The sequence below is a fragment of the Neodiprion lecontei genome, chromosome 3, assembly GCF_021901455.1.
Source record: "Neodiprion lecontei isolate iyNeoLeco1 chromosome 3, iyNeoLeco1.1, whole genome shotgun sequence".
Taxonomy (NCBI): Eukaryota; Metazoa; Arthropoda; class Insecta; order Hymenoptera; family Diprionidae; genus Neodiprion; species Neodiprion lecontei.
In genome coordinates, this window is record NC_060262.1 from 35995641 (window position 1) to 36015949 (window position 20309).

At 43.0% G+C, this 20309-nt stretch overlaps 2 protein-coding genes across 5 annotated transcripts in view; one reads left to right on the forward strand and one right to left on the reverse strand.

The window, feature by feature from the left end:
• Window positions 1–20309, reverse strand: part of LOC107226636 (helix-loop-helix protein 11) — a 188096-nt gene that overhangs the window by 15850 nt on the left and 151937 nt on the right. The window lies entirely within an intron of this gene.
• On the forward strand, window positions 1527–2595 carry LOC124293385. The gene is made up of 2 exons (XM_046734212.1): window positions 1527–1847; window positions 2379–2595. The coding sequence occupies exons 1-2, from the start codon at window positions 1600–1602 to the stop codon at window positions 2458–2460; spliced, it is 330 nt and encodes a 109-aa protein (XP_046590168.1). The 5' UTR covers window positions 1527–1599; the 3' UTR covers window positions 2461–2595.

The window sequence follows — 20309 nt, forward strand, 5'->3', positions numbered from 1 at the left end:
CGAATATGCCGGTAATGAGATTGGCAACGAAAACGATTGTATAAAAGGAGAATTTAAATTAAATTCAAATTTTTCGGAATGATTACAGACGTTTTTGGGTGAATGCAGGCAAGCCTGGAGTTGATCGGCTCGTTTTTGGCTTTCTTAAAACCGAGACGAATGAAACGTCTAGAAGATCCATTATATTATATTATTGTTGCAGGTAGGCATACCTACAGACATTAACGTAAACTTCTACCTGCCTATTGTCAGGGCCGTGGTACAGAAAAGTTCCAACAAAAAGAAAAAAAGGATGTGTATTCACGGAGCTCGGAAAGTGAGAGTGTATATTTATACTATATTGAAATGCAAATTTTACCACGTGCGTGACTTTGCAGAAACGTAAATCGAGCTATGGGAATGATCTGCGTTTCTTTCATTCTCGCATTTTTCGGTTATTTTTTACTTATCTCACTCTTTCCTTCTTCTTCTTATTTTGCCAATCTGCAGAAAGAAACGAAACAACGCCGCGGCGCGAAAATCAGGGTCAAGAAAAACTTGGAACTCATGTTTCGCCCATCTATCAGCCCGCTCCTTATCGTTGCTCCGTGTATTTCTTTTTTTCTTTCCTTTTATTTCGTCCATTCGACTTCGCGAACTTGACCGTTACCTAGTCAAAGTCTTATCGCGACTCATCGAAATTTATATATGTACATATATACATATATACGTGTAGTAAAATCTATTTATAAAAGTTAACGAAGGGATTTTTCAAGGCCGAATCACTTGCCGACGACAAAATTATCGTACGTAAGTATGTCGACGTCCCGACCAATGACATTTTAAAGACAATTATACAAAACAGAGTGACGATTTTTTCCAGCTGTCAACGACGAGTGCAAGACTTGCGTGCACATCGGAATGTCGGATTGCGCGAAGGTGAGAAGGTGAGAAGGAGGACCGACTCGAACCGAGCATCGACCGTTATCATTTCTGTCAAGAGCTGAGTTTTCCATTAATCGAACACGAATAGAACGCGCGAACGCGAACAACATTGTCGGTTGCTTCGGGCCGTTTGTTAACGTCCGCGGTATGTTGACAACTACAAGCGGTGTAGACATGCCAACATCCCCCGCAGCGTGTCGTCTCACTAGGCAAGCTAGATAATATCTGCAGTCGTGAAAAGCATCCCGTATCGTAGATGCAAACCTGCAGGACGAACGGTGTATAATTTAGCGTATTCTGTTCGAACGAGAACGTAACCGGATACGGTCATCATGTGTTTATACGAAATTTCATGAAACGTTTCAAAGAGTTTAAGGTTTCGTTCGGAGTGCATTGAACAAGTAACGGTACGTGACGTGCGGGTTTCAACCGATGAAAAGCTTCAACGGCCGGCAAGTAATCTTTAAATGCATTTGAGGGGAAAAAATAAAAATTAAAAAAAAACATACATGAAGATGAAGAAGAAAAGTAAACGGCTCCGGTTCTTTTGTAGCATCTTCTTCTATCCGTGTATGCGCACAGACACGCGTGTTTACAGTAAGCACTACGCGCGCACACACACACACACATGCACGTTCTGCGAGTGTGAGAGAGATCATTGGCGGTCGACGGCAGATGCTCAGAACTGGCGTCGAGGGATTCTTCCTCCTGTTCCTTTACTATACTACACTATACTACTACTACTACTACTACTACTATTACTACTACTACCACTACTATAACCACCACCACCGCCACCACTTACTTCGTCGGCAGAAAGAGGATTCTCCAAGAGTACAGGGGAGGGGAAAGAAGGCCCGGGACCACCTGGCTCTCCGTCCCCTCGCGACAAAGAACTCCTCAAATTCAGGAAAGCATAAATTGTGAGTAAAAGTTTGCGTAAAAGGTGCGGGTCGAACGAGATAGGCGAGTATTTATTTATACGTACGTATACTCGGTCTGAACCGAGTCAATTTGTCAGATAATTTCAGGTATATTATAACATGATGTAAGAAGGAACAGAGCTATAGTCATGAATTCTACTCCGTGAAAATTGATCGCCGACGATGAATAATCGTCTTTGTGGCGAATTTGGATTACATGGTAAATAAACTTGGATCGAGCGAATTCGCTGGTATTCACTTACAATTACCTCAATCAACCGAATCTCTCGAGAATTCCATTCTCACGATTGATTTTTAGCATAACAGATCAAGTATCACAAGCATGTAGATAGGTAGGATTCTTCAACGCTGGGAAAAGGTTACATTTTCAAACAATCAAACGCCGTAAAACTTTACAATCCGCTTTGAAACCGAGTTGTTCACGGAAAGATCGTTTCATCGAAAAGCATGGAATTCATTTCTCCTTTTGCGGTTCTAACGAGTCAAAAAAAAACCGATCGCTGTCAACAGGTTGTCATCCTCCCAGGCATTTGCCGCACGGAAACTCGGGAACGGTACCGCGGATGTACGTGACAGTGTGAATCTGGAATAACCCAAAGATCCGACACTCAAAGTCTTTCAGGAAAAACCCGACAACGTTGGAGGTTGAGGCTCGACTGACTTGATCCGGTCGATTGAAAAGAGGAATGAATGCTCGAATGGCGATCAGAGAAGATTGGCGCGTTACACGTAGAAGAAAGCGTCTCAGTTAGTGAGATGAAAAGGAAAGAAGGCGCGTGCGAAATGAATTACAGCCTCGATGTTATTTACGCGTTAATTCAGGGATCGTAGAGTTCCCGCAGGAGCAGCAGCGGCATCACGATCAGCGACGTCGGCGTCGGTTTATCTCCGACCGATCGTCGGGCTGCATAAATTCTCATATCCAAAGGAATGAATGCAATGCTGAAATATACAGAGCCACGTGGATATAGGATAGCCGTTCGACTGCATGCCGTATCGTGGATGCAGCGTCAGCAGCAGCGCCACTCGTGCGTATTCCCTTCAAGACTTCAAGAACACAGCTGACGTGAGAGGCCCCGAGTGAAAATGACTTTGGTCTTACGACTTGGCTGGCTGGCTGGCTGGCTGGCTGGCTGGTTCGTCTCGACGACGGCCCGTGTGGCATTCCACAACTGGTTACTTACTACTACTACGAGCTGCGGATGAGGAGGGGCGGAGGGGCGGAGGAAAGGAGGAAAGAAGGAAAGGATTGACTCGCCGTCAGCCCAGCAGACTGGGTCCGTTCTTCGTCGCTCTCTCGACGAGTTTCGGTCCCACCTCAAACTCCGAGGAGTAGGAAAAGAAGGAGAAGGAGAAGGAAAGGAGGCGAAGGAGGGGGTGTCGCAGTCTTCTTGTTGCACTGGCATTCCAGAGGGTCTCCGTTGCGGCCTTTCAGAGGCAGGCAGAGGCGGCTGTTCCGCTGACGGAGGGCCTGCGGGCCGTTTCGTTCGCCGTTGCTTTTACCCGACTGCATGTGGCGGTGAAGCAAGCACGGCAGGCAGTATCGTTGCGTCCATGCGGACGGTCGGGAATAACTCTAAGTTGCGCGTTTATTTTTTTTTTTTTTTAGCGCGTTTCATTTTCGTTACTTGTATAACCCGGCGTTAGACGTCCCGACAGGAAAGGTCCTTGAAGATGAGTATTATAAGAAGCCTGCACGCAGCGAAGAGCCGCAGTTTTAGACGTTAACAATATATAATCCGGCATTTATGGAACAATTGGCCACCGCCGATGTCTATCCTTTAAATTCAAGCGTTGCGAAAAATTTTCGCCTCTTGTATTGCACGTTCCAGCCTACGGTTGTAAGGTTATATAAGAGATGTCATCGTCGACGTGAGATGAATTGAAAGAAATATTTCTACCGACAGTAGATCTCTGTTGAAACGCTGCGAGACTGGTTAAATGTGAAAAAGTCAAAGTTTGAAAGAGTTTTCCAGCAAGCTTGACATTATATTTGACTGAAAAGTTGTGTTTCTCTTAGATTCCCGGCGGCGTCGCCGTCGCCCTTATCTTGCAAACACCTGAAAAACACCGCGTTGCGTACCTGCCGGGAGCAGCAGCAGACGTCTCGTTAGTAATTAGAATGAATGAAATCTGTTCGTATACGAGAAGGTGGTTGGTGTACCTGACTACGCGCATACCTGCCGACTGTAGTCGGGAGTAACTGTTTACGAGGGGCTATTTATAAAACACGGGGCGCATCGTGATGATAATTAATAGTAACAACACAATTGCACCAGCACACCAACAACAGCAGCAGCAGCAGCAGCAGCAACAACAACAACAACAACAAGAACATTTATTCATAAGTACAAGGTAGTTTGCGGGTCCCGCCATCCCCATAGCGTTCCATCCCTCATGCGATAATTACAGCAATTACGAGGAGGAGGAGGAGGAATTCATTTTCAGTACGCCGCACATAACCAACCATACAATGAAAGCACGTAAAATTAGCATTTTTAGAAGTTATAGCAGATTCCCCACGGTCTCTACTCCGGCATTCTCTTATACACCCTGCGTATCTATCTATCTCTCCTTCCATCAGCGACGAAGAGGGGAAGAATTGCATTTTTTCAGGATAAACGCCCGTCCTGCAGCGATATACTCGATCGCCGTCGGATCGATAATTTCGTTTTCATGTATTACCCGGTGATTTCGACGGTGAATTACCAAAGAATCACGAAATATACTTTTCTTATAGTTGACTACCACGTGGTACGTCGTATCGTGAGTTGGAACGTTGTTCACATGCATCGAAATTACATGGGTTGATGTAACGTGTATGGTGGCTGTGGTGCGGGTAGATATTTCACTTTTTCCCCGCATAACCGGAGTATACGTAATAAATACAGGCTTTACGGTACTCAGGCTGGGTAATTTTAGGGTAAATAGGGAAAATAGGAGGGTGTTGTACTTCGAATATTTTTTCACATTACTGACCAAATAGAGCAAAATTAGATACGCATACTGCGATAATAAAATGTCGAAGGAAAAAGATACTGCACTTGTATGGTTGTATGGATTATTGTAATAAGTTATCGTTCGGATTTCCCTTCTTCTCAAAATATTCTCGACACGTAACAGCGGGGTTTAAATAAATATTTAAAAGCTACATGCGAAGATAACTGCGACATGGCAAAGCTGATATATTATATCATATGCGTGTAAAATGATTATGTATTTACGATGTTATTGTTTATACGCGATAGTAGAATTTTACGGAAGTTATACACGACGCAGAATGAAATCTGATCGTAATACAGCTTGACTATAAGTGGAATAATAAAAAATTATGTTGTTGTTGTATGTTTTTATTTATTTTTTTTCCTCACCATCAATCCGCGCATGTCAGAAGCCTCGCTTGACTGGGCATGAAATAACACATATGTGGTGAACGTGAGTAAGAATTGACATTTGGCACGTTGTATATACATATATATATTCGGAGCGGTCAGGTAGGTAATAAGATCCTAAAAAATGCTGATCCCCTGGCCTTGCCCAAACAAAGAGCTCGTTTTTTGCCAACTTCTTCCAGGAAAGAAACGACCGATTTGGGATACGGGATTAGTTTTTATTTTTCTTTTCCCCCGCTCCCCCCTCTCCCATTCTTTTGTCTCTATTCTGTAAATTTCTCTATTTCACGTCCGTAACATCGTGGTATATTTTACGCAAAATCGGCGTTCCTTTGACGCCAACAGCTTACGCCGGCGATCATGCAAAACGGTCCGAATTACATTTCTTAGCTCGCGAAACTTTGTTCGGCGCGCGGAGCAAAATAGCGGAGAGTCGGAGGGAGGCGCGAGGAAGTTGAGTAAAAAGTAAAAAGTAGAAAATAAAAAAATGAAATTGAAAATAAGGACCCGGCTCGGCGTAATAACCGTAAACCGTAAAAAAAAAAAATACCTTTTCGGAAGACTGGCGTTTTGAATTTTGCGCACGACTTTGAACCGCGTGCCTTGTAAAATAGCCGTGTCAAGAGATGGACAGTTGTTAAAGAAGCGGGTTTTATTGACGTTGTTTTTTTCACTCTTTGATGCCAACTTCAAAACCGTCGTAATTATCCGACTGGCGCCACTGATTTACCTACTCCTTTGTGCGAAGGTTTCTCTTCGGTTGGTCTTTCCGCATCTGTTGCGGCATGTTGCGCGGGTCAGGCGTCGCGGCGCCAGACGTCTAACCGCCCGCTTATAAAGCGACCTCGTCTCGTCGCGTCGCTTTGGCCAAAAATACACTCTGCATGATCTACGAAAAGGCTGCACCACGAGTACGTGGCCGTTGCATTATCCTGTATACAGCTAGGCTGTGTATTCGCTTAACGATTCAATATCAAATACCGCAATGTTGCCGCAAATAATTGATTTCTCGATTAATTGCAAATTTTATTCAACGCTCGAGCAAACTCGTCAATCGATTGTTGTATTGGAATAATTACGAAAACTTGGGTAGCTTGAAACTCTGGAAATAAGCTCGATCGATCAGCTTTTCGAGTATATGAAGCGATATATGAGGAATTCTACGTCAACTCGGCCACTTTTTTTTCGACCATCTCAGATCTGCCCCATAATTGGTTATATCAAAGTACTACTAAAAGGTACTCTATGTAAATTTTTTCATATTTTTTAATTCATTGTTCGAGAAGTTGCCGTTTTTTTCAAATGAATATATCTCGGAAACTTGAGGTAACCGAAAAAAAATGACTCTGCATAAAAGTTGTGGTTTTTTGTTAGCTTTCGAGAGGAATTTTTGAAAAAATTTTTACGTTCCGTAACGCTGATTTTTTATCAAAATAGGAAAAAATTATTTTTTTTTATTCAAAAAGGGCCGTATTTTTTTTTTTGCTGAAAAAATTACATGATTATGTACGTAGCACTGACGATGAGCTCTCAGTGTATCGAACACAGTCGAAATGGATAAATTCGAACGAACAAAGTATATCTTGCCGATTACAATTGATCTTCCGGAATACAGGTCACATAAAGCGACGTCGGGAATATGAACCTCAGCACAAATTTATAAAATTCAAGAAAAGAACGGTTTCGATACATTATAAACGATACAACTGGTCACGAGGTGCTAATGTCATTTTTTGGACACTTGAATCTGTGTCTTATAACATAATGAAGAAAAGTTTCAGAACTAAGTAAAAATATACAAATTAGGTCGCAATTATTAGACTACTTTATATATTGGTTTGATTAACCGCGGAGCCCTCGATGAGACTAAACGCAGAGTTAGTAGTATTGCGAAGCCTAAGGCAGAATTGGATTTCTTACGCGTTAATTAAATGGCGAATAAAAAATCTTGATGCGGCATCGGTTAAAAAAATCGCACGGCGATTTCCTTTCACAAGGTCCAACATTATGTAAAAAGCTATGATTTAATGAAGCTGAAGAACGAAAAAAGATTTTTTTTTCAGGGTAGTATAATATATTATACATATACACACGTATGTTTCGTATTATGTGTAACATATATAGGTATACGCACGCTGGTCTCTCCGTCTGAGAAACGTCAAAACTGTAACTAAATTATACAGGTAAGTAGTAAGTAATGAAAGAGAGATAGCTGCGGCAGTAACCGCATGTATAACGAAGACACAAGTATTTAGTACAAACGGATATTCGATTAACGTAAACTGTACAAGGCGGAGAGTTAATATTGCTTGAGGACAATAAATTTGCCCGCGAGCGCGCGGTTAAAGAGGACAGCGCATGTCGCCTGTCATTGCTTGATAAATTACGTTGACGGTAATAGGTGATATTACCGCAGCTTTTGAGGTCGAGACCGCGGCGGTGAAAAGAAAATCCCTGCACCGCGACTTACCGCTATTTCGAGGTAGGAGGATGAGATTGGAAAACAAAAATACGGAGAAAACTGTATAAGCTGCATATCTGACGGATCGTTAAACATCAAAGGCTGGACTGATTGTGGGATATTATACGTGCAATATGACGGTCGTGTGTGACTTGGGCATGACACTGTTTATCGCAATACTAGGTGAAAAGATGTACATATATAATTGGGTGTTTCGGGAAAAAATAATTTGCGATTTTCTACCACGGCGCCCCCTGAAAAGTTTGTTCAGGTTAAAAAAAAAAATAATGTTTACGTTATTGACTGGGAGATCGCGGTGAGTTAATTTTTTATTTTTTGTACACTTTTTCGAATTCATAAAAAATCGTGAGGAAATTTTTTTGTTTTTTCCCTTACATCAATCACAATATCAATTCACTTCCCAAAGAAAACCTACGCTTGTAACGTTAAGTCTCCAGTCGATATTTGAAAAGTGGATCTGACGACTTTTTCATTATTTAATTCAATCTCATTAGATGGTTATAATTTAACATAAAATTTTAATTTAGGAGAATACGATTTCCGGTAGATATATTTTTGTGTTACGGATCGTTATCTTTGGGTTGAATATAAATGTCAGGAAAGAAATAATAATTGAATTGAAAAAAAGAAATGAAAAATCAAATGAGCGCGATCTTCCACATAACGTAGAACGCTCATTTTTCGACAGAATCTTTCTTTTAATAAAACGAAAACTTTTTAGGAAATGTCACGGTGGAAAATCGTAAATTATTTTTTTTCTGAAAAAATCTGATACACATACATTACAATGTATATACTTTTGCACAGAGTTTACTGCAGCGATGCTTATTTCTACATCAGAAATTGGTTCCCCGAAAGTACAATGAACGAAATTGCAAAAGGATTCCTCGAGATATCGCAGATTCTGGTAGTGACATCTTGCTTCAGGATGAGGTTATAATACCTATACCTCGACGAAGAAAAGGAAGGACAAAATTTTCATTCCATACCCTTATATTCGCGGCAATTTATCGCTAGGAAAGAAACTTGCCACGATATTTCGCTTCCAATCTCCCGCCGCAGACGTACAATCAATCGCGTTTGCGCTCGAGATATTTCGAATAGTTCGATTATTCCCCGCGCGTCATCTGCGGAAGATGATAATTTTTTTTTTCTTTCTTATTCTGAATGTCCTGCATCCTCTATTTGGTTTTGCCTTTTCTTTCCAAATCAATTTTTACGTCTTTTTTCACCTGTTGGTTGGATTTTTTTTATTTTAATTTTTTAATTTTTTCTCTCCTATTACCCTTTCCCCGCCGTTCTTGTCAATGCCACGTCTAGAGAGGTGGCCGTTCTGCGGTACAAGCCGCGGGTAATCTAAGCAGACGCGGACGGGAATCGCAATTTGCATAACTTATACATGACTCGCTTCAACAGACTCTCAGCCTCGTCAAGATTCCTACGTTAACATTCATAGTCTCGGGGTGGTCGGCCTCTTTTCTTTTTCCAACAAACCTGCACCATCATTCCGCGCAATGAAATTCGTCGTGATAAACTGCGAATCAAGCTCAAAAGCTGTGTTTTCGAAACACAAGTATGTACAATTATTATTTTCTCTCTCCATAGGACAATTTGAACCAACCGCGTGTGAATTCTTCTCTACAACCCCGTTCGAACAATTTTCCCAAGTTTTCCCATAAAAGACTAGAGTGGGTAGGTACAGGTATAATATAATGGTCTGCAGTGATGGGAAGTGGGTATAAACTGTATCAGTTTCTATGGTCGCAAGTATCGCAGTTCTTTCTCGATGCGCAAGTGTAACAACGGCGACACGCATTTTTGCGACAACGTTTAATACGCGACGGAAGTGCGACAAGGACATTGGACGATTTTGCCTTTTGCGGGGCCGTCGACCAACGTCATTGCGGTAAAACGGTATACTTAACGATACTCACGGGTGACACTTACGAGTTAGCAGACTTGGAAAGTGGTCTTTCGAATCGCGTGCATTGGCTCGCATTGTTCCGGATGTCACGTAGGCACGGTGCGAGGTAGAAATTGATAAGGATAAACTGCGTGCGGTACGTTTCCAAGTTGTATTTTTAGTCTTATCGAGTGAGGAGATATCGGATTGACAAGTAACGCTTTACGATTGACTTCGCTCTTTGCTGCTGCTGCTGCTGCTGCTTGCACGTCGAACTTATCGCCTATCGGAACTGTTAATAACGACGGCTGCATGGGTCTACAGCTGGGTGTTAGCCTTCGCGTAAAGCTCAAGTCTTTTCAAAGTTCTGACACGGACAAGCGCACATACATTGTGTAAAAAGACGCGAAAGCGGAAACTGATATTTTCCCGGATAGGTGCGAGTAGTCTGACGGACCGAGTCAACGAAACGTTAACGACATCGGCGATCCAGGCACAGAACCAATTGCGAAGAACGAAAATTGAAAACATTGAATCGGAAAAATGCGATACAAGTTTTGGTCGGAGGAACTGGAAACTGATGCGTGTTTGTAATTTCAGAAAAACACCGCCTACGCGATTATATCGCAAGCCGGTACAACTTCCGGTATAGTATAAAATGTAGTTGGTCGTTGCTCGTCGACGACAAGATTTACGCAAGAGAACAGAACCAGAGAACTTGGAAGTACAAGAATTGAATTACGATCTTGATTACAAGGCCGGACTACCGGCCAATTTTTCCCTTGTCGTCTTCTCAGTGTCACCATAGATTTAAAATTCGGTACAAGAAGACGTCAGATTCCGAAAATTATGTATCACGGTCCGATTCAGCTGTAAATCAACGACGATGAATAGGTTGAAACTATCCCGACTTAACCGCGAATATTTCACGTGGGAAAACTACAACTGTGTGATATTTCACGGTATAAAAATTCTCACCGACTGACGTTTATAAAACGCATAACTACACGTACAAATATACCTGCCCGTCTATGTAACAATTAACGTTCTCACGGAAATCGATGTAAAAGCGAAGACGGAGAGTAGGTATAACGGAGGGCAGGAAGTCGAAGAATTGTTCGAGTGGGCAGCAAGAAGTTGAGTTACGTGGGCATAGCTTGTTACTCACTAGGTACGCATTATATCCTGGATGTGGATGAACTCGGGTTACTTACTTACTGCTTGCCGCGCATGCCAGACAAATGTGCAGGTATAACCATCCGCCGTTCAGTATTTGCCAATTTATACGCACATCCGCTCTAACTGTATAACGGAATGCGTTGATTCAAGACTATAATAGAGAAGAGAAACCCGATCGCGGTATACAAGAAAAGTAATTAGCCTGGTATATCCGTTGTTGTTTACGAGATAACCCTGAAATACAGGGGTTACGGTCAAGGTCGGAATGAATAAATTTAGACACAATTACTACAGAGCCGCGTGTCACCGCACAATACAAGGTAGGTACGTAAATTTTCTGCATGACAAACAACGTGCCGAATGAAATGAGTTGTATCGGTCATTTTGAATGTCCTGTCAGGATCAAGTATTCGCAATTTTATCTATGTATGTTGCCGCAGTGTCTCAACTACAGATATCCTTTCTTGTGACATGACTTACCTGTCTACAATTTAAGTTGAGCCGCTGAAAATCGACCTATATATTTCACGCCGGTTGTTCAACAAAGTACGTCGTAAGTTTCGAGTAAAAAGCACCTGGGTATAAGGTAGGTATTCGAGTGAAGTGAGTAAAATGGATCGCTCTTCTTGCGACGTTTTTCCCCCATCCGCATCGGTTGTATCACGTCAACGTACACGCGAGTAGGTTCGAGCATTTTTTTGTACGACCTTGGCCAACCTCGGGTCAATTTTCCACGAGTACTGTGAAAATGGATGAAACGGCATAAGGTTGGGCAAGAAGCGACGCGTCGTACCGCGATCGAATAAAACCTACATCACTCATCGTCAGAGGGAGGCAGGTTTAACAACGAAACCCCGAGTCACGGACAGAAGCGCATTTTACCAGCTGTTGCGACAGAAAAATAGGGGTGTTCGATGTACACGCGTTGTTCGATCAGATCAAGATAATTTTAGAATAATTGTATTGGTTTGTCGGGTGGATTGTGCGAATTCACTTCCGTTAATTATTCCTTAATCATCAGTCCATGCGAGAGTGAGCAAAGAATTTTTTCAATATTTTTTGTCGTAAAATGACACCGTAAACGTTGTTTTCGTTCTTATTTTATGAGCGTGAAATTGCAGGTTGGACAATCTATCGACAAGAATGCAAAGACCATACCCGTATTAAAATCCGCTTCACCGAATTACCTACCAATGGGCTCGCGAGACGGAGTGTATAAATGATATTTTCTTGTTTTCTCTTTCATAAAGTTCGCGTGAATATATCGCAAAGAAAATAAATGCAAATGTGTGAAACACGGCGTTATTCGATAGTGCAAAAACTCGTCGCTGGTTTATAAGACTAGATTGTCGTTGGTTGTTTTTGTTATTCTTCTTCTTTTTCATTCATATTTATTTTCACACTGCGAACGTGTTTTGCTTTTATTCCGGCTTTCTCAGCCCTCTAATTCGCGCATTGTGCCAATTATAGCCTTTATACTCACTCCCCCCCTCCTCAGGAAGAAGGGGGGTCGACGTGCAGCCTCCACAAGGCATCTGTCAGTTTCGGGATGCAGCTGTCTGCCCCGTATTCCTTGTACTCCTTCGGCAATCATCGGCTATCCGCATAATAATTTCATGATATTCGTTTACAGCCGAATATCGTCATCTGTATTTATATATTTGGTAAGAGTATGGAAACGAGTAAAAAAGATACGACCGTAATGGTGCGACGAAATACCCTGAATCGTTTCAGCTGGTTATTCGTGCATAACGAGATGAAGAGGAACAAGTCTTTTGAACTTGGTTGCAGGGATCGACTGTAAGAAAAGGCATTCCAAGATTTATTTATTTATCTTACCGACCGCAATTAACACGTAGGAATGTGCATTGTATGTATGCATGCATACACCGACTTCGTTCAAGTCGAAGGTATACAAACGGTGAATCTGGTCTCACGTACTCTATACGTATTTCGACATACGAGAAAAGCACGTGGCCGACTGGTAGGTCGGTGTGTTCTTCTTGTACTTTTCAAGTGTTTGTAACAGCCGGGAACGGGGGCTTCGGTTGAGAAGTCTCGGCGTCAGCAGCAGCAGCGACCGATCCACGGCTTGCGTACAGGACGGAACGGAACGGAACGGAATGGAACGGCGCGACTCGGCGGACGGACGAACTGACGACCCTGACCTTGACTGTCGGACGGAGACGACAGAGAAGAGCATCTCTCCTTTTCTCTCTCTCTTCCTTCCTTTCTGGAGCCATAACGCGGCGGTGAAGCCGACGCCGAACGCGAGACAGCTGAAGAAGGAGAGAAAAAACGGAGGGAGCGGGCGAAGAGGGGGGGGGGGGGGGGGGGGGAGGGGCGGTGAGAAAAGAGAGTCGATCTCGATACTGAATGAGCATTGAGCGAAGGGAGAGCTTCAATACAGAGAGTTGGTTTACGTCTTTCGATCTCGGTCAAACGTTAACCCGAACAAATGAGAATAGCTATAAAATGTATACCGGATCGGTCAAATTAACTCGTTCGATATGAGCGCAAAGACGAGTGGCGCCGCTTGTGGCAGGTGAAAATTTTTTCTACGTCGCAAGGATAATCCCTGCGGTAGTTCTTCTCGTCATCACCTATTTCTGCTTCTTTCTTATCCCGCAGAGAAAAATTCTTGCCGCAGCATCCTCTTCGAGTAAAAGGATATACCCCCCCCCCCCCCCCCCCCCCCCCCCTCCAAGATATACGTTTCGCAGAAGGGGGATATTTGTGCACTCTGGTAAGCGAGAGAAAAAGAGCGTTGCACGGGCACCGTGGTTTCGCGATTCGGTGTGCACGAAGCCTTAGAAAAAGACAAATAAAAGTCGCAGGCCGCATGGCGGAGGTCCGTGAAAGAGGGCGGGGGGATCGAGGGATCGAGGGATCGAGATTCAGGATCGTAAGACGAGCGAAGCGGCTCGGGGGAACCGAATATTGCATTCCGCGAGACAAAGCGTGCGGGTCGTCGGTGGGACGCCAACAACACGGAGAGACGATGGTGGAAGAGGTACACTGACATCGAGCAGCCTATATATATATATACATATATATTATATATCGCGGAAATTATCGATGTACGCAAACCCGTCAGATCACCCGTTCCACATATGTATGTATGAATGTACCGCGGCGTGGGTACGTCCAACCGTCAGGAGGAACTAAAAATAGCCAGGAGGAAAGAGAAAGGTTACGGATGAGAAGATTCTTCTATAATCTACATACCTGCTTGCCTGCTCCGCCCGTGAGCGCTGCCTTCGTTGTCTTCTCCAACTTACGTATGCACGCACAAAGAGGCAAAGGCAAACACACGCACGCACGCACATACGCACGGAGAAGGAGAGGTACGTACGTATTCGTGCACGTGACGGCTTTCGTAGCGACGGCATCCGCCTGGGCGAGGTAAAAAGCGAAACATTCAACGAGACGGAGATGGAAAGAGAGAAGAGGTAAAAGGGTGGAGAAGGGTGGAGGCGAGGCGACGCCGATAGGACGAGGATGAAAAAACGGAAAAGAAGCACGCTCGATGAGTAGATAGAGAGAGAGAGAGAGAGAGAGAGAGATAAAGAGAGAAGAGGGAAGGAGAGAAGAAGAGAGAAGAGAGAAGAAAACGAGCAGCTAAGCTCGCTCGAGAAGATTCCTTCCTCTCCTCGCGGGAAGGAGAAGATCAGCTGACTACGCGGCGTCGAGAGAGTTATTGGTCAAGGCCAAAGGCTCGTCTTCTTTAGGTGTTCCATCCGCGACAGCATCACCGTCACCAGCAACAACGTATTACATCTGCCTCTTGTGCCCCCCGCCACCCGTCGTCGTTATACTTTGTTGCTCGGAACGTATGTATGCGGCCGGTATATTCAGCCGTGAAATTGGTTACGTTGAATTACAGCAGCGTTAGAAGAGGAAATTTAACGTAACGCCCGATGTAAGACCTTATTATATATACGTATAGCCGTACGTTTACGCTGCGGTGTTACAGGTAAAAACACTTACAGACATTCTTACAAATTTGTGTCTCGAAGAGGAAGAACACTTTCTATATTCACACGTTACAGGTATGTATAAACGCAAGTCGGAGGTGTTTGCGTCGTTGAGTCTGAACGGAGGATTAATATTAGGGTAGGGATGGGGGTTAAAGTCTGACGAGTAGAGATGAAAAATTTTACACCATTTTTTACAGGTATTTTGTTTTTTATCCGACCCTTGTTGTTTGTTCGTATGGAACTTGTAGCGTGGGACGAGTCCGAAGCGACCGTTAAGGATTTGAATAATCTGTCACGGTGTTGCGGGACAGAAACGGAGAGTAAGAGAGCGTGAAAGAGTAGAAAAAAAAAAAAATGGGAGACCGAGATTAGATTACAGGATGTGACGTAGCCGGTGCGGCGTAAACGAAGCCTCTGCGCTCTCTTTTCCAATTTACGCTGGTAATAGCCGTTCATCGATATTGGCCTGGCGACGTTCCTTCTTCCCGTTGGAAGATGCTCCCCCCACCCCGTTTTTCTCGCCTCCCTTATTCCCTCCGCCTTTCGCATCCATCCTCGCGCCTGCGGCCGCCTCGAACTTTCGCCCTCTCTCTCTCTCTCTCTCTCTCTCTCTCTCTCTCTCTCTCTCTCTCTTTCTTTCTCTCTTTCCTTTTTTTCTTTGGTTTCTCCCTCTCTCTCTTTCTCCCGAAGAAGGACTTACATTTAAACTCCATTTCGTGAGTTTTAAGTAGTTGTAAAGCCCTCGAAAACTTTAATATCCCCTCAACCGTCCCAGAAGATTAAAGATTCACCACTATTTGTTATTCCGCCACTTTTCCTACGGAGTAACCGACGACGACGCGGAGGCAAGAGAATTCCATTCCTTGCCAAGAGAGACAGGGACGAAAGGACAGAGAGAGTTTGAAAGCTTCCGGTATTGAAATCGGGCGAAAGGGGAACCCGGAAAATAAAGCTAAACGAATTTCGGGCTAATTTTTCGCAGCTTCTCAACGAGTCGGGAATTTTCGTGCTCGTTTTCAAAGTAAACTGCACAAGAAACTGAGAACCGGATACAAAGAAAAAAATTTCACCCACAACCGTAACTCGATAAATCGAATATTTCCGACAATCAGCTCGAAGCTTAATGGTACAAAGAAAAAAATTTCATTCACAACCATAACTCGATAAATCGAATATTTCGACAACAATCGTTCAGAATTTTGATTCGGTACAGAGATTGAGCTTCGACGGAGAGTGCGCCCGTTGTTCAACAGGCCCGAAAAACATGACCTAATAAAAAAAAATGACGTTCAATCCTGCGCCAGTGGTGTTGTATTATAAAAATAGTTATGAACGATGATTTATTCGCTCACGAGACAAGCCGTTGAAAGGATATAAAAATAAATCTTGCGGGGTATCTCTTTTACGTGACTCTGCAGTTCTGACGGTTGTACAGTTACGAACCCATTAGTCGATTGAAAAACTCAAAGACAGAAAGCGTTCGATCAATCAAACAAGAAGCGGAGGGAGGGGGAATGGCAGGGGGTAGTAGGATAAGGAAGTTTCGTGCTATCGGACAACTTCTACTTCCGTAGATAACATAAGTAAAACACCGCGTGTCATTTTTTTCAACTACAAACTAGAAAGCCTAAAAATCGCTAGATTATCAAAGAAATTAACGATAAACAATCCCTTTTTCCCGGCGCGTTAGGCTGTGTGGAAAATTCGAAACGGTAGCCGACTTAAAAAGGATGGGGCGATGCAGGTGCAGCAGCGAGGTGCTGCGCTCTGGCGGCGAAACGACGACGAAGAGAACTCGGGCTACGTTACTGAGTTTGCCGGGTGTAGAGGGTGAAGGAACTGCACGTATCGCCCGTGTGTGCGTGTGCGTGGTAGCGAAAGGGAGGGAGGGAGAAGAGGGAGAGGGCGATGTACACGCCAAAAGTGCAGCGCAGCGTAGCGGCTGACAAGCGCACTAGTCTCGTATCGGTACACGGGGGGGATCGAGGAGCGTATCTCGAAAGAAACGTTTCACTGTGTTGTGCCGAATGCACGAATGGGCGACGCAGCGGTCTCGATTTAGTATTGGTGTATATTGTAACACAGCGACGTAAGCGATCGTCGCCGTGCTTGCTGCACGCCACGTTACTGGGTGGTACCGTCGATTCAATAGAGTAGCAGTAGTAGCAGTAGTAGTAGTAGTAGTAGTAGTAGTAGTAGTAGTAGTAGTAGTAGTAGTAGTAGTAGTAGTAGTAGTAGTAGTAGTAGTAGTAGTAGTAGTAGTAGTAGTAGTAGTAGTAATAGTAGTAGTAGTAGTAGTAGTAGTAACACGAGGTTAGTCAAAGATGGAATGTTGAGTGAGCGGTTTTAGCGCGATCTTTTTCACCGGCTTCGCGCGAATATACAGAAAGAGGAGGAGGAGGAGGAGGAGGAGGAGAGACGGCTATACGTACGAGATACTTGCGACGGAATTATTCAACTCTTTTATTTTCGCTTCTACTTCACTCTTTCAGCTTTCGCGTGCAGCCGGTATACGTATGTATTACTCCATATACACACGACGAAATTCCACGGCCAAGGACAGAATTGTACCTGCATTATATAGAATGCAATTTTATACCTATCGTTGAGTGTGATACACGACAAGGTTTTCTAACATTGTGTAATTTATTTTGCGTCGTAGTTTGATATCTTTATTTTCTTACTCGCCTCATACATCATTCTCTCATATTATCTACGCTGTGCATGTAAGATCGTAAACGCAAAGGAACATTTCACGGTCTTCGACCGTAAATTTCCAGGTTTATAAACTTAAGGTCATACCTTTACACTGTATAAAAAATAAGACGCTTCTTCCCTCGGTTAAACTACAACTGACCGTTTTTCGCGACTGTTTTATCATTTCTTCTTCCTTCTAAATCCACATAGATCCCCTAATGAAATTCTCTATCTACTCATACAAATATATGTATACTGTGGACTTGTAAAAAAAAAACTCATAATAATAAATGAATGTGCAAAGAGACGAGCTGCAATTTTTTCATTAAGAAACAACGATTTCCCGCTTGCAGAATATGCCCGCATCATGAATATTTATAAACTTGGTCGCCTGACCGATCTCTATAATTCGTCGTTCGCGATTGCCCGTCTATATAACGATAAACGCTTAACATTCAATGCTTACGCAACGTTTCGATTTTTTCAAAAATACATCCTCAGAGGCACCTACGAGCGCTTCTGTTCCATTTATTGTAATATATTTCACCGGCTTGCCGATGGTTATATACCCGATTCATTGATCCGGTGTACGGCGATGATGGGGCATAGCATCGAGGCGGTTTTCGAACTTGAATATGGAACGATTTTCGGACCGGTATAAATGTAAACGAGTCGGTCGGAAGGTTGGTCGCTCGGTCGACTTTGCGGGCGGAAGTGAAACGAACCTAAATTAAACGTTGGTTAAAATAATAACAGAGTGCCGGTGTGAAGGCGACGGCGGCAGCGGCGTTGCAGTTCATTCATGCGTATTTCTCTGACTGGGCAGCAATCGTGCAGAATTAGAATGCAGCTGACGTTTATTGGCTTAAGCACGATACACTGCACCTACGATGAATATAGGCGTAGGATGTACGTATAATATTCATACCGTATATTTAAATTTCAAATTATTAACCTAAGGTTCGCAAACTGAAGGTTCGTGATTTTTTTTTTTTCAAATACTAAGATTTGCCCGCGATATTATTTGAATATTCAAAATTTCATTTTTACTATACACTTCTCTCCGTTCATCCCGCAAAGTGAGATACAAAGTCTTATCAATTGAGTAAAATCATACACCGAGAAAAATTTCTAGAAATTAGAGGATTGGCAGTGACTAGAAAATTAAGTATACAATTGACAACTGTATCTAATCAGACTAAATTTCACTATAATTTCCCAGTAACTCTTTGACGGAAGATAAAATATTTCTAAGTGTAAATTATAAATTTTGTTAACCGTAGATTAATGCAGCTTATCTCCCTACATATTTCTCAGAGTTTCTTACCCTCCGGAGAAAAGCGAGACAGCTGTAAATGTTTCTACGTACGTCAGTCTCTCGACTCGAAGCTTGTCGGAAATTAGAAAAGAGATAGATAGTAATACGGGATCATGCGCATATAATACGTAACGTATGTACGCCGTACGTAGAAGTATAAGCATTGCGAAGAAGACGAACGGTTGCGGTAACGAACCGCAACTTCATTTCAAACGTCAACTCTCAACGTTTCTATTTGATGTTGAGTTTTATTTATCGCGTATATACGTGCCTGTATATATATGTATAGGTATATGTATAAGACGCCGCGTTGTCTCAGGTTGCGGACGTAGATCATGTTCGCTACGATCTTGGATTTTTTACTTTCGTGTTATTTTTTTACAAGACCAACGGACATAACCAGAGGAATATAATACACATTTTCACAGGTTTTGCTCCGCGACGTTTTGGAAAATAATAAAAACGTCAAGGTATAATAAGGTAATAATTACGTCGTACAAACGTAATATCTCGGGACGAGAGATATAACCTCAACGTCAATTATCAGCTGTTACACATACCTGCATAAAATAATCGGCAAGGTCTTTTTTTTCCCCCCCCCTTGTTCTTTTTCTTTACAACGATTGCCGCGAACGACGAAAGCTTGTATGTCGCGGGTGAGTTAATATTATTCATAATACTATAAACAAAATGAATACAAATCTAACGCGACAAGGCGGAGAAAAAGATACGACGCGTGATATAATTACGTGTAGTACATCGAAGAGCGGCAAATAGATGTACAAAAGCCTCGCGACTCAAACATTCCAAGGTGTTCGGTGTGTGGTAAACGCGGGGTATATAAGAGATGTAACAATTCGCTAGAGAAATGGAGGCTGAGGCTCTCGAACGGCAGCAGCTGGGTGGTTGTAATATAAATATAAACAACGGTTCATTAACGACCGTTAAATCGCAACACAACAAGTTATTCGCGTCTCGAAACGCCGACGGCGGTTCGAAAATACATTACGTAACAATTCCAGCAGCAGCAACAGCAACAGAACTAGCTTCCTCAGCGGTGCAGACTTTTGTCTATAAAGCGTTACGACTACGCCGTAGCTCCGATTCGAGTGCATTCGCAGCTACATAGGAAAACACAAACACAACAGCGTGTTTTCGATTTCGTATGCAGGTTAAACCGGCTTGTTTAGTTTTTCGCTCGCTGGTGATACACGCCGGGTTAATTATGAATAAAATCGAAATTTGCGTCCCTTGGCAGAAACCGATCGATCCAATCAGTTTGTGCGAATATGTATTAAAGAACAAGACAAATATATACATGAAGTATTGGGTAATGTCGTGATTATTATTCGTTAAAAATGCGTATCAAACTTGATACTGAATTCTTTTTTTCCAAAGTTACAACACACACACACACACACACACACACCTATGATGACTCCCGCGACAATGTAGACTGGAGATTTTAGTTATACGTGTTATTACATAAC

Bases quoted from the DNA above. Each gene is read 5' to 3' on its own strand.
- LOC124293385 (XM_046734212.1), top strand. From the start codon at position 1,600: ATGCTCAGAACTGGCGTCGAGGGATTCTTCCTCCTGTTCCTTTACTAT. The intron at 1,848-2,378 runs GTGAGTAAAAGT...CGCTGTCAACAG, and splicing joins AATTCAGGAAAGCATAAATT to GTTGTCATCCTCCCAGGCAT.